A 15,437-nucleotide genomic window follows, 5' to 3' on the forward strand; every position below is an offset into this window, starting at 1 on the left:
GCTGAGATAAAGGAAACAGTGGAATGTTGGGAGAGTCCACTTGAAGCGGAGAGACTTTTTAAACACCCCGTACCCCGTATATCTACCATAACCCTGTTAGCTGTTGTCGAAGAAGAGCGAAGAAAATCGCCAAGAAGATTCTGGACTGGTCATTGACTAACAGCGAATTGCTGGTAGTGGACATTACGTAATAATGTATAACTGTCTCAAATACATAGTAGCAGATGTCATTCGTTCTCTAACTGCATCTGCATTCCATTTTCGGTTTTAAATTGAATATAGTTCAGGTACAGTGTAATGTCAGTTTGCGCATGCGTAACATCCGTATTCTCGATGTTCTATTGACTATCAAACACTGGATTGACGTACTTTCTCACATACAGTTGAGAAATCGACTACATTCGTTTCTTAATTTCAATCGAATGTATGGAGATTTATTCGAAGCTGCTCACCATCATTATGGGAAATATTTACCGCCATGATATAAACACGAGCTAGTCCGTAAACGCAGATTATATACGAGGGTCATTGCAGAAGTCATGGCAACTGACTCGAAAATGCTGACGAATTTTAAAAACTATGACATATGCAGGTGGAAGGTTAGTTCACATGTAAACATTACATGTAGGGAGATGGATGACCCACGAGAAGAAACATTTTGTCGTTTCAAACGTGTTTTACTATGAATTGCAACAGTACACAATGGAACGGGCCAGGGAGGCGGCCTTTAAGAGTCTCTCCAAACAGGCTACGGCTTCCACAAGGTCCTCGTGGCATTCGCCACGCGCTCCTTCCACGGTGAACCGTAATCTACACGCATAGCGCTTTCCAAGTCGGGTAACACGCGTCCTGAATGACCGCGCAACTCACTCTGTGGGCTGTCTGTTCACGCTTCGTTCTCGTGGAAACAACTGCCGTCTAGCGTTACGTCACGTTACTGTGGATTCTTGGGGAGACTTCTGATGTCATGCAACGCGATTAGCTTGTAATGTACTATTGTGCTGATGCAACTGACAGTTAAACATGTTTGAAGCGTCAAAATTTTTCATCTTTTTTCCTCGTCTTATATCTTTTGTGTGTGTGTGTGTGTGTGTGTGTGTGTGTGTGTGTGTGTGTGTGTGTGTGTGTTTTCATCTCCCTATATGTAATGTTCACACATGAGCTAATCTCCCACTTGCATTTTTCAGAATTTAATTCGTTGCCATTTTCGAGAAAAGAAATAGTTGTCATAAGTTTTGCAATGACGCATTTGACAACAGTACATACTTCTAGTCTGTTGCTTGTGTTTACTTTCGGGCAGACTGACGTCATTTCTGGCCGTTGGGGAAACATTCTAGTCGTTGGCCTTTGCAACAAATTCATCATACACCCTTTGAGGTCTTCTATTAGATGAATATGACAGACCCAGAATCATGCAGAAAACTAAGAGCGAAATTTTTTTGGAAAGAAGTGGACGCGAACCTACCATCGTCGTCTTTACAGTTCACTGGGCCTCGTGTTCGATTCCTGGCCGGCTTGAGTATTTTGTCTGCCCAGGGACTGGGCAGCTCACGACGCTTTCAACTGTGCCACGCTTTCGACATAGCAACCAGTCCTCAGTACGTGGCATACAACGTCTGAAGACTACCTACAAATGTCATTATTTGATATTTAATATGAATAATGTACCAAAAAGACGCGCTTTTGAGAGATCATTGTGCCGTAGAATGGAAACCGTAAACTTTCGTTACACCCAAGTTATAACAGTAAAAGCGTTATCTCAGGAACCCGGTACCTACCGGTATGTAATGTCCTGGCATATTATAACTGATACCAACCAAACCGACAAGTGTAGGAGAGATTCTTAATTAGCTGATACTTTAAAACAGCTTTTATTTGTGGCACGTACCCTGTGAGAAAGTAAACCCATCAAATACGCTGTTTAACGCCGTACAACATGACGGCTGCTGTGTTCTGCTTGTGACGTAACAGCACGGCACGTTATTCCCTACGAGGCAAAAAGTGCCATTCCACTCTGTAATGTCGCCAGCCCCTGGTGTTACCGTGCCGTTGACAGGACGGCTTTAGAAAACACGTACTCCGGCAGGGATTGACGACGTCAAACGGCAATGTTCGCTCATTTCCTTACAACGGCGCACGCCTCGCCGACGACCGCATTTCGTGACAGTTCTGTCGGCCGGCCCCCTGTGAGGCCTATAGCAGCGTGCTGGCGGTAGGGTGACTCATCGGTGGCGCCTGCACAGCGCTCAATACGGGCAGCCACCTGTGGCCGCCGGAACAAAGCCGATCGCTGCCCGCCCTCCACCATGCCACATCCTGCGGCGCGTCTGCAGCTCCACTCCTCAAAGACACCGGTATTACACTACCATATTTCTTTGACAAAGATTTGATCAAAGACATGATCACATGCTTTTGTTGTTGCTGTGGTCTTCAGTCCTGAGGCTGGTTTGATGAAGCTCTCCATGCTACTCTATCCTGTGCAAGCTGCTTCATCTCCCAGTACTTACTGCAACCTACATCCTTCTGAATCTGCTTAGTGTATTCATCTCTTGGTCTCCCTCTACGATTTTTACCCTCCACGCTGCCCTCCAATGCTACATTTGTGATCCCTTGATGCCTCAGAACATGTCCTACCAACCGATCCCTTCTTGTGGTCAAGTTGTGCCACACACTCCTCTTCTCCCCAATTCTATTCAATACCTCCTCATTACTTGTGATCTACCCATCTAATATTCAACATTCTTCTGTAGCACCACATTTCGAAAGCTTCTCCTCTCTCTTTGTCCAAACTATTTATCGTCCATGTTTCACTTCCATACATGGCTACACTCCATACAAATACTTTCAGAAACTACTTGCTGACACTCAAATCTATACTCGATGTTAACAAATTTCTCTTCTTCAGAAACGCTTTCCTTGCCGTTGCCAGTCTACATTTTATATCCTCTCTACTTCGACCATCAGTTATTTTGCTTCCCAAATAGCAAACCTCCTTTACTACTTTAAGTGTCTTTTCCCAATCTAATTCCCTCAGCATCACCCCTACTTAATTTGACTACATTCCATTATCCTCGTTTTGCTTTTGTTGATGTTCATCTTGTATGCTCCTTTCAAGACACTGTCCATTCCGTTCAACTGTTCTTCCAAGTCCTTTGCTGTCTCTGACAGAATTACAATCTCATCGGCGAACCTCATAGTTTTTATTTCTTCTCCACGGATTTTAATACCTACTCCGAATTTTTTCTTTTGTTTCCTTCACTGCTTGCTCAATATACAGATTGAACAACATCGGGGAGAGGCTACAAGCCTGTCTCACTCCCTTCCAACAACTGCTTCCCTTTCATGTCCCTCTACTCTTATAACTGCCATCTGGTTCCTGTACAAAATGTAAATAGCCTTTCGCTCCCTGTATTTTACCCCTGCCACCTTTAGAATTTGAAAGATAGTATTCCAGTCAACATTGTCAAAAGCTTTCTCTAAGTCTACAAATGCTAGAAACGTAGGTTTGCCTTTCCTTAATCTTTCTTCTAAGGTAAGTCTTAAGGTCAGTATTGCCTCACGTGTTCCAGTATTTCTACGGAATCCAAACTGATCTTCCCCGAGGTGGGCTTCTACTAGTTTTTCCATTCGTCTGTAAAGAATTCGTGTTAGTACTTTGCAGCTGTGGCTTATTAAACTGATTGTTTGGTAATTTTCACATCTGTCAACACCTGCTTTCTTTGGGATTGGAATTATTATATTCTTGAAGTCTGAGGGTACGTCGCCCGTCTCCTACATATTTCTCACCAGATGGTAGAGTTTTGTCAGGACTGGCTCTCCCAAGGCCGTCAATAGTTCTAATGGCATGGTATCTACTCCCGGGGCTTTGTTTCGACTCAGGTCTTTCACTGCTGTCAAACTCTTCACGCAGTATCATATCTCCCATTTCATCTTCATCCTCTTCCATTTCCATAATATTGTCTTCAAATACATCGCCCTTGTAAAGACCCTCTATATACTCCATCTTTCTGCTTTCCCTTATTTGCTTAGCACTATGTTTCCATCTGAGCTCTTGATATCCGTACAAGTGGTTCTCTTTTCTCCAAAGGTCTCTCTAATTTTCCTGTAGGCAGTATCTATCTTATCCCTAGTGAGATAAGCCTCTACATCCTTACATTTGTTCTCTAGCCACCCCTGTTAACCATTTTGCACTTCCTGTCGATCTCATATTTGAGACGTCACATATTCGTCTAATTTTATTGACTAAGATACTTGACGTGGCGCTATAATGGGCTATTACACTGCTATCATATTTTTCGTCAAGTTCAAGATTGCTGATAACAACAACTTATGCGCAGCAGTTATATGTACCACAATTGCACTGTGTGCGCAATTGAAAGAGAAGCGGGAGGGAGGGGGGGGGGGGGGGGGGGGGGGGGGGAAGAAGCGTACCTGGGTGAAGCCGCGGGTTTTAAGACGAGACTATAAAAGCAGTCAACAAAACTTGTTGTCAGCTTGTAGTGGAGGACGTCAATTCGTACATAAATTACTTAAGAATGGATGAGCATAAATTTCAGTATTTGCTCAGTGAGGTGTTCGTCATATCACAAAGCACAATACTTACTCAAGAACGGCCGTATCTGCAGAAGACAGGCTCTAACGCTCCGATATCTAGCTACAGGAGAGACTTACTCTAGCTTACAGTACAGCACTAATACCACACTGCACATTAAAATAATACCTGGAACGTGTGAAGCAGTTTATAAAGCACTAAAGGACCAATATCTGAAAGTAAATACATGTTCAATACACTATGTGCATTAAGAACTATTTTTATTGTAGATCAAAGTAATAATTACGTTTTGTGTCCCGCAACTACAAATCTAATAGAAATGTATGAAGCTGTTGAGGCGCTTGACAATGTGAGGCATCCTGAGTACAAAACAAAAGTACTACATGAAGACAGTATACGTATTCAAATAAAGGTGTGTCACTAGACATACCTTCATATGCTGTTTATTACACTTTACACGAGGGATCGCGAAAATCTGATGCAGCTCTATGCGCTACTATATCCTGTGTAAACCTCCATCTTTAACTACCGTTACTGAAATCCATTTGTACCTGCTTGCCGTATTCGAGCCTTAATTTTCTTGTATAATTTTAACCCCCACCCCATCCCATATCCCATCATGGCTGAAGATGTGGCATGAAAGCCAATACCTTTATAATTACTATTACAAACAGTCTTGATCACGATTTATTTTATAAGGTGACCGGTTTCGACCACTACTGTGGTCATCTTCAGACCATTGAGTGGAAACCCCTTTCTGTTGTGATTCTCCAACAGAAAGGGGTTTCCACTCAATGGTCTGAAGATGACCACAGTAGTGGTCGAAACCGGTCACCTTATAAAATAAATCGTGATCAAGACTGTTTGTAATAGTAATTATTTACAAGACATTGATCACTGCTGTTCCCATAATGCATTCAAAAGTAATCCAATACCTTTAGTTAAGTTACGCCATAAATTATTCTCTGCAGTTCGATTGAGTCCCTTCTCATTAGACACTCCATCCACCCACCTAACCTTAAGCACTTTTCTGTATCACTGATGACGTTTCTACTCTTCTTGTCTCAACTGTTTATCGTCCACGTTCCACAACAATACAAGGCTATTCCCGACAAATTCCTTCCCGAAGGCTTTGTAAAATGTGTTAAAAGGTTTCTCCTTTTCAGAAATGCTTTCCGTGGTATAGCCAATCTGCGTTTCTCATCCCTCTACTTAGTCCATCAGTTATTTCGCTGCCCAAAAAGCAAAACTGATCTGCGTTAAGTCACGTTTCTTTCTCTAATGCCCTCAGCATCGCCTCGTTGAATTCATTTGAATTTGTCTACCCTTGTTTCATTTTTGTTGTCTATCATCTATTAATTTCTTTCCAAGATACTTTCCATTCTCTTCAACTGCTGTTGCTAGTCCTTTGCTGTGTCCAAAAATTACTATGTCATCGGCAAACCCTGAAGATTTCACTTCTTCTCTCTGAACTTCAATTCCATCTTCAAATCTGTCCCTTATTTCCTTTAACTGTTGTATTACGCAGAGGTTGAGTAACTTCCGGGATAGGCTGCAACTCTTGTTTCATTCCCTTCCCTATCACCGTTTCCCGATCATGTCCTTCGGCTCAAACTGCAGGAATTGTGAATAACTTTTTTTTTTAAATATATGTGCCACTTTCAGAATTTCAAACAGTGTATTCCAGTAGGCACTGTCACAAACACTATCTGCATCTGTAAATGCTATAAACGAAGGTTTTTCTTTGACCTACCATTTATTATAGGTCACACTCGCGTGTTCCTACATTCCTCTGGAAACCGAACAGATCTTCCACGTGGTCGGCTTCTACCAGCTTTTCCATTCTTTTGTAAATAATTTGTGTCGGTATTTTGCGAATATGACTTACTGAACTGGTAGTTCGGTAACACAAACACCTGTCAGCACCTGCTTCCTTTGGTATTGGAATTGTAACATTCTTCTCGAAGTTCGAACGTATTTTGCCTGTGTCATACCAGGCGGAATAGTTTCGTTATGGCTACTTCAGCACCTCGTTTCCGACTCAGATCTTCCAGTGCTCTGTCAAATTATTCTCGCAATGTCTTATTCCCCATTTCCATCTATTTCCAATTTTATAATGACGCCTCCAATTTCATTTCTTTCACAGGAAAGTTTAAGTATTAACAATAAACAACGAGCACGCCCAAATACAAAATGAAAATATAGCGAACCCTACAGCCAACAATATACGAGGTAAAAAATTATGAAACTTTAATAATTTTCTTTCTTCGCCTTCATCAATGATATCCGCTTAAAACCATTTCTCCGTTTAATAATATGTAATAATGCCTGCGATTTTTTCTGTCCCAGAAACACCTCTGGAACTACCGGTATCTTTAGAACAGCTATTAAATGCCAGCGATGCATTTTTACTCTATACTTGCAAAACGTTGCGCCATTACGATTTTCTTTTAAAAAAATACACAAAAATCACATGGTGTCATGTCTGACGAATATGGAGGTTGGGGCATCATTGTAGCACTGTTGAGCCAAAAATTCACGGAGAAGGAATTTTATGTCAACAGGTATTTTCGGCTGCAAAACCCTTGAATTGTTTCGCCTCAAACATGGACGTTTTCTTCCGGGTTGCTTCACGGAACGGCGTTGAACTTTAAAGTAAAACTCTTTGACCTTGGGCCAAGAACTCAGCGAGCATACCCTTCGCATTCGACCGCAACTGTCGAACTTTCTTCGGTCTTTGCGATCCAGGACGCGTCCACCGTGACGACTGAACCTTAGTTTCCACGTCACATCCGCAAACCTATGTTTCATCACCTGAAGTGGCACGCTTCGGCATTTCTGCATCGTTCTTGACATCATACAGACTCCTGAGCAACATTCATTGGCCACTGTTTTTGTTCGAAATTCAGCAATTTTGGAACAAAGTTTGCTCTCGCAAGTGTCATATCCAAAACATTCGGAACAATTTCATGGCATGAGCAAAGTGATATGCTAACATCAGCAACTTCGGTGATTTTGATTCGGCTATTGACCAGAATCACTTGTTTCACTTTTTCCACTACTTCGTGGGTTAATGATTTACTCTAATGTCCAGGTCGGCCTTAATCTGCAACGACTTCCGTCTTCACAAAGCTTATGCCACTCTCAAAATCCTTGTTCTACTTACAACAGCGTCGGCAATAACAATATTTAATATTGCTGGAACTTTCTCGCATTTTATTCTCCTGCCCAATTCTGACACAAAATAATCGCCGCTATACCAAAACACACGTAATCTCTTTGGCATCAAACGACAGACAACGTGCGAGGCGTATTCCAAAACTACGGTCTGTATGGTCATAAAAAATAAGCTCGTGAGAAAAGGATTATACTGATAGTAACATTTTACAACGATCTATTTTACTTTTCCACATAATCGCTGTTCATATCTGTAGAATTAATGTAACGCTACATCAGCTTCTTTAATACCTCTGGATAGAAGTCTGACGCCTGGGAACTGAACTAAATGGTTTCGTCTTTTTCAAATCTTTGCCAACCAGACTTTCAAACTCAAGAAAGGAAATAGTCGTTTGGTCCAAGATCGAGACTGTACAGAGAGTGATCAAAAACTTCCCAATGAAAATATTTGATCTTCTCGGTTTTGGCAGTGTGTCAGGACGTGCATTGCGAAGAAGGACTATGCCAGACGACAGTTTCACGTGGCGTCTGTTTTGGATTGCAAGTGGTCTCAATCTGGATAGCCTTCCACAGTATACGTCAGCTGTAGTTTTTGACCCATGGTCCATTAAATAAATCAAAAGGACGCCCTGTTTGTCCCAGAAAACGGCAGCCATCATTTCCGTTTCGAGAACGGCGATTACTTGTACTCTCTTGGCGTGGGTGAACTTTAATGGTGGCACTGCTTACAAGGAAACCTCCCCATCCCACCCCCCTCAGATTTAGTTATAAGTTGGCACAGTAGATAGGCCTTGAAAAACTGAACACAGATAAATCGAGAAAACAGGAAGAAGTTGTGTGGAACTATGAAAAAATAAGGAAAATATACAAACTGAGTAGTCCATGCGCAAGATAGGCAACATCAAGGATGATGCGGGCACAGGCGCGCCGTGGTCCCGTGGTTAGCGTAAACAGCTACGGACCTAGAGGTCCTTGGTTCAAGTCTTCCCTCCAGCAAAAAGTTTTAATTTTTATTTTCAGACAATTATCAGAGTTCAGGCACTCACACATAATCAATTTCGCTCTCCAGAATTCCAGGATGTGTTTAGATTTACTTGGACATATGCGGGATTTGACGGTCTACACAGGGAAAAATTTGAAAACGTTAAAAACATATGTTTTGACAGAGCACAGAGAAAACTGTGCGACTGTGGAACTGTTGCATTCATTTGTTGCAGTTTATGTGACACACTTTTATGTTTTCATCACTTTTTTGGGAGTGATGATCACATCCACAAGAAAACCTAAATCGGGCAAGGTTGAAGAACCTTTTTACCCATTCGCCAAGTGTGCAAGTTAGGTGGGTCGACAACATATTCCTGTCATGTGACGCACATGCCGTCACCAGTGTCGTATAGAATATATTTGACGTGTTTTCCTGGATCAAATGTTTTCGGTTCCCATTGGAGAGGCACGTCCTTTCGTCTACTAATCGCACGGTTTTGCGGTGCCGTCGCAAAACACAGGCTCTAAACTTATTACAGTGAATAGAGACGTCAATGAACGAACGGACAGATCATAACTTGCAAAAACAAAGTAAGTAAACTTTTCGCTCAAGGGTAGGCTTGAACCAAGGACCTTTCACTCCGCAGCTGCTCACGCTAACCACGGGACCACGGCGCTCCTGTATCTATATATGCCTTGATGTTGCATATGTTACCCATGGACTACTCAGTTTGTATATTTTGTTTATTTTTTCCATAGTTCCACACAACTTCTTCCTGTTTTCTCGATTGATCTGTGTTCAGTTTTTCAAGGCCTATCCACTGTGCCAACTTATAACTAAATCTGAGGGGGCTGCGATGGGGAGGTTCCCTTGTTAGACAGCTGTTTCGATTCTGCGTTCGTGTGCGACAGACACGTCTCGTCGCTCGCAACAATGTGGGAAAACGATTTATCTTTTCCTTGTCTACTGCGCTCCGATCACTATGGTGCACTACGCATTCTTCGTTCTGACCAGTGATCATTTTTGGAACCTACCTCGCACACAATCGTTCAGTGACAATCGTGTAAACGGTGGTTCGAGCAACATTCTGGAATTCATTAGCCAGACATTAATCGTCCATCGTCGTCACTTCGAACTTTTTGGTTCACTTCATCGATCTGTCATCCGTCCAAATACTGGCACTGCCACTCCGCTGTTCATCGTCAACATTTGTACAGCCATTCTGAAATTCTCGACATTATTTTCGAACTTGTCACTCATTATTTCAGGTACATACACTAAACGTAACTCGCGAACGACTTCAGAAGCTGAAAATTCCTCTGCAAGCAAAAATCTGATCACACTGCGCACTTCAAAAATTGCGGAATTTACAATTGCCTCGGCCATTGGAATCTGCTCTAACCGACTGGCAAAAAACTACGAAATCGCCAAAAGACTGCAGTAATTGAAACTTCCTGGCAGATTAAAACTGTGCCCGACCGAGACTCGAACTCGGGACCTTTGCCTTTCGCGGGCAAGTGCTCTACCATCTGAGCTACCCAAGCACGACTCACGCCCGGTACTCACAGCTTTACTTCTGCCAGTATCTCGTCTCCTACCTTCCAAACTTTACAGAAGCTCTCCTGCGTAAAGTTTGGAAGGTAGGAGACGAGATACTAGCCATGTCTCCGCAATATCCTTTCTTTCAGGAGTGCTAGTTCTGCTAGGTTCGCAGGAGAGCTTCTGTAAAGTTTGGAAGGTAGGAGACGAGATACTGGCAGAACTAAAGCTGTGAGTAACGGGCGTGAGTCGTGCTTCGGTAGCTCAGATGGTAGAGCACTTGCCCGCGAAAGGCAAAGGTCCCGAGTTCGAGTCTCGGTCGGGCACACAGTTTTAATCTGCCAGGAAGTTTCATATCAGCGCACACTTCGCTGCCGAGTGAAAATCTCATTCTGGACTGCAGTAATTTCCTGAAGAGTCGGCAGACAGCTCTGTATGCGTGGAACTTCATTCAGTTAAATAGTGACCCTGGACGTTAGTCATTGAATACGCCTTATACCAGGAATGGCTACCACTGTACAGATATTTACGTTCTGTTTGGCACGCAGCCTTTTATACGTCAGAATATGACATATTGAAAACCCGTGCACCAAAACCAGCTGCAAAAAATAGTTTTTTATTTTAGTATTCTAGTAGACAAGCCTGTTTCGGCTTATTGCCATAAAGCGACCTGCAAAAATAATTATTAATAAGATTATCTATACGTGAACTGTGGCTGTTTTGTGTGTACAACTGCATTAGTACTTATGTATAGTTGGAAGTGACAACTACATTGCATCTACAATAAACTTTTTCTGCCATGTCTTCGTTGGTATAACATTTTTGTAGTTACAAAAAATAAACACGTTTTTTCTGATATTTTGACAGTTCTTTACTACGATGCTATTTGTTTACAAAGTATGAACAGCTTGCCAGAGATGTTACATTTCGTTGTCCTGATCTTACTTAAATTATATCTGTAGTATGTATGGGTTTGTTTAGAATACGACTTTCTTTTCTTATTTTATCATGTCAAAATTTTCAATGTAGTATTTATGTTTAAAATCTGTATGTTCATTAAGAATTTCGTGTGGACATTTCCTTATATGAATATCAATTTCCAGTTCTTCGAGAATGTTCTTGCAAAATATTTCTAACGCAGTAATCCGTCAAGATTCCATTTACATCCGAAAACTCCACACCACGAAACCGAGAAAATGGAAAGTGCGTTAGAAATATTACACAAAATACCGAAAGGACTTACTGTGACCATTCTCGGAAAACTGAAATTTTATATTCATAGAAGGAAATATCCACACGAAATTCTAACCGAACACACCGGATTTTAAACATAAATACTATTCTGAAAACGTTATTGATATAACAGAATACGAAAAGAAATAGTCATATTCTAAACAAAACTTACACAGACCATAGATAAAATGTTAAGGGAAAAAGAACACCGAAGTTTAACATCTCTGGTAAGCTGTATGTACTTTCTAAGCATACACTTATTGCATCGTAATAAAGAAAGATCTGTCAAAATGTCACACAAAATCGTATTTTCCCGTTTCGTAAAGACAAAAAGTAATATAGTTGCAACGACATGACAAAAAATTGACTAATTGCAATATGGTCGTCACTTCCAACTAAACGTAAGTACCAATATCACTGCAAACCTAAAACACCCACGACTTACGGATAGATAATCTTACCAGATAGTGGCAACAAGCCGAAACAGACCGTCGTGTAGAACATTTAAAAATATACAGCACCTTACTGCAGCACATTTATAAATATATACGAGGGTAAGCCCAAAAGTAAGTTCTATTTTTTTTGTAAGTACATAGACCTGCTTATTTCTATAATGGTTTACATCAGTTTACAGCTTGAACATTTAGCTATTTTTCGATAATCACCATCTCTATAGATGTATTTCTGTAGACGCTGTGGCAGTTTTTGTATGCCCACGTCATACCACCTCGCCGCAATGCTGTTCAGAAAGTTCCTCTTCTTCCACCTTGTCGTCGGAGCTGAATCGCTTTCCGGCCAAACGTTCTTTTAACCTAGGGCACAGGTGACACTAACTGGGCACCAAGTCAGGACTATAGGGTAGGTGGGTGGGTGATTATGTTCCACTGAATCTGTTGCAGGAGAGCAACGGTTTGCCGGGAGATGTGTGGGCGAGCGTTGTCACGGAGAATGTGTACGCCCTTGCTCAACATTCCTCTTCTCCGTTTCTGAATTTCCCGTATGAGTTTTTTCTGGGTCTCACAGTACCTGTCAGCGTTAATTGTGGTCCCAGCGATTCGGCTCCGACGACGAGGTGAAACAAGGGGTTCATAACTTTCTAAACAGCGTGGCGGCGAGCTAGTATGACATGGGCATACAAAAACTGCCACAGCATCTACAAAAATGCATCGACAGAAATAGTGATTATGTGAAAAAATAGCTAAATCGTCAAGCTGTAAACTGATGTAAAACATAGCAGAAATAAACAGGTCTATGTATTTAGACTACTAGCCATTAAAATTGCTACACCACGAAGATGACATGCTACAGACGCGAAATTTAACCGACAGGAAGAAGATGCTGTGATATGCAAATGATTAAGCTTTTCAGAGCATTCATACAAGGTTGGCGCCGGTGGCGACACCTACAACGCGCTGACATGAGGAAAGTTTCGAAGTGATTTCTCATACACAAACAGCAGTTGACCGGCGTTGTCTGGTGAAACGTTGTTGTGATGCCTCGTGTAAGGAAAAGAAATGCGTACCATCACGTTTCCGACTTTCATAAAGGTCGGATTGTAGCCTATCGCGATTGCGGCTTACCGTAGCGCGACATTGCTGCTCCCGCTGGTCGAGATCCAATGACTGTTAGCAGAATGTGGAATCGGTGGGTTTAGGAGGGTAATACGGAACGCCTTGCTGGATCGCAACGGCCTCGTATCACTAGCAGTCGAGATAATAGGCATCTTATCCGCACGGCTGTAACGGATCGTGCGGCCACGTCTCGATCCTTGAGTCAACAGATGGGGACGTTTGCAAGACAACAACCACCATCACGAACAGTTCGACGTTTGCAGCAGCATGGACTATCAGCTCGCAGATCGTGACTGCGGTTACCCTTGACGCTGCATCACAGACAGGAGCACCTGCGATGGTGTATTCGACGAAGAACCTGGGTGCACGAATGGCAAAACGTCATTTTTTCGGATGAATCCACGTTCTGTTTACAGCCTCACGATGGTCGCATCCGTGTTTGGCGACATCGCGGCGAACGCACATTGGGAGCGTGTATTCGTCATCGCCATACTGGCGTATCACCCGGCGTGATGGTATGGGGTGACATTGGCTACACGTCTGTCACCTCTTGTTCGCATTGACGGCACTTTGAACAGTGGACGTTACATTTCAGATGTGTTACGACCCGTGGGTCTACCCTTAATTCGACCCCTGCGAAACCCTACATTTCAGCAGGATAATGCAAGACCGCATGTTGCAGGTCCTGTACGGGCCTTCCTGGGTATATAAAATGTTCGACTACCGCACTGGCCAGCACATTCTCCAGATCTCTCACCAATTGAAAAGGCCAGGTCAATGGTGGCCGAGTAACTGGCTCGTCACAATACACCAGTCACTACTCTTGATGAACTGTGGTATCATGTTGAAGCTGCATGGACGCCATCCAAGCTCTGTTTGACTCAATGCCCAGGCGTATCAAGGCCGTTATTCCGGCCAGAGGTGGCTGTTCTGGGTGCTGATTTCTCAGGATCTATGCACCCAAATTGCGTGAAAATGTGAGCACATGTCAGTTCCAGTATATTTGTCCGATGAATACCCGTTTATCATCTGCATTTGTTCTTGATGTGGCAATTTTAATGGCCAGAAGTGTATTTATTAAAACTTAGGAGACCCTGGCAGCGCGCGGCGCGCCGGCCAGCTGCCCCGCGACACTCACCTGCGCCTCGCCCAGGCCCAGCTCTATGGTGTCGAGGAACTTGCGGACGAGCCCCGCCTTCTCGGCGCCCGCGTGGTCGGGGGAGCCGGCCGGCCCCTGTGGCTCCAGCGCCGGCGACAGCCCGTTCAGGATCGAGTTGATCTCGTTCTTGAGCGCCTCCAGGCCCTGCACCACCGTCTTCGTGTTCGTCACGATCTCCTCCTGCGTCATCTGCGTCATCTTGCCGATCGACTCAATCTTCTTCCTGCAACACCAAACGACGCACCACATCAGCACAGAGTCACAACCTGTACACAGTGCGGGCAAGGCGCACTAAAAGTCGTGGAAGAGCGCTCCGTGTTGTGAACATTGAGTCGCGCCTCTGAGCGCCACTAAAGCGGAGTTACTAAATATAGTTTTTTGTAATTCCTTCGCGAAAGAAGACGAAGTAAATATTTCAGAATTCGAATCCAGAACAGCTGTTAGCACGAGTGACACAAAAGTAGATATCAAAGGCAAGTCTTCTGGTCCAGATGGTATACCAATCAGATTCCTCTCAGGGTATGCACACACAATAGCGCCTTTCTTAGCAATCATATACAACCGCTCAGTTGACAAAAGGTCTGTTCCTAAAGACTGGAAAGTAGCACAGGTCACAGCAATATTCAAGAAACCATATAGTTACAGATCCATATCACTGACCTCAATTTGCAGTAGGATTTTGGAGCATATACTTTAATCTAACGTTATGAATCACCTCGAAGAAATCCGCCCCGGTAGCTGAGTGGTCAGCGTGACAGACTGTCAATCCTAAGGGCCCGGGTTCGATTCCCCGTTGGGTCGGAAATTTTCTCCGCTCAGGGACTGGGTGTTGTGTTGTCCTAATCATCATCATTTCAACCCCATCGACGCGCAGGTCGCCGAAGTGGCGTCAAATCGAAAGACCTGCACCAGGCGAACGGTCTACCCGACGGGAGGCCCTAGACACACGACATTTCCATTTTACCTCGAAGAAAATGACTTACTGATACGTAACAAACACGGATTTAGAAAATATCGGTCGTGTGCAACACAGCTATCTTTAGTCCCATGAAATACGGAGTGTTGTCGACAACGGATCTCAGATCGATTCCATATTTCTAGATTTCCAGAAGGCTTTTGACACCGTTCCTCACAAGTGACTATTGATCAAATTGCTTGCATATGGAGTATCGTCTCGGTTGTGTGACTGGATTTGTGATTTCCTCTCAGATTTTGTGAACA

At 43.2% G+C, this 15,437-nt stretch overlaps 1 protein-coding gene across 5 annotated transcripts in view; it reads right to left on the minus strand.

Annotated features, from left to right (window-relative positions):
• LOC124716904 (kinesin light chain) overlaps positions 1–15,437 on the minus strand; it is a 423,269-nt gene that overhangs the window by 135,849 nt on the left and 271,983 nt on the right. For all 5 annotated transcript variants that reach the window (XM_047243463.1, XM_047243466.1, XM_047243462.1 and 2 more), the window contains one exon: positions 14,196–14,439. In XM_047243463.1, coding sequence (XP_047099419.1) covers positions 14,196–14,414 — 219 coding nt within the window. In that variant the 5' untranslated portion in view covers positions 14,415–14,439. The remainder of the gene's footprint in view (positions 1–14,195; positions 14,440–15,437) is intronic.

This window comes from Schistocerca piceifrons, chromosome 9 (assembly GCF_021461385.2).
Source record: "Schistocerca piceifrons isolate TAMUIC-IGC-003096 chromosome 9, iqSchPice1.1, whole genome shotgun sequence".
Taxonomy (NCBI): Eukaryota; Metazoa; Arthropoda; class Insecta; order Orthoptera; family Acrididae; genus Schistocerca; species Schistocerca piceifrons.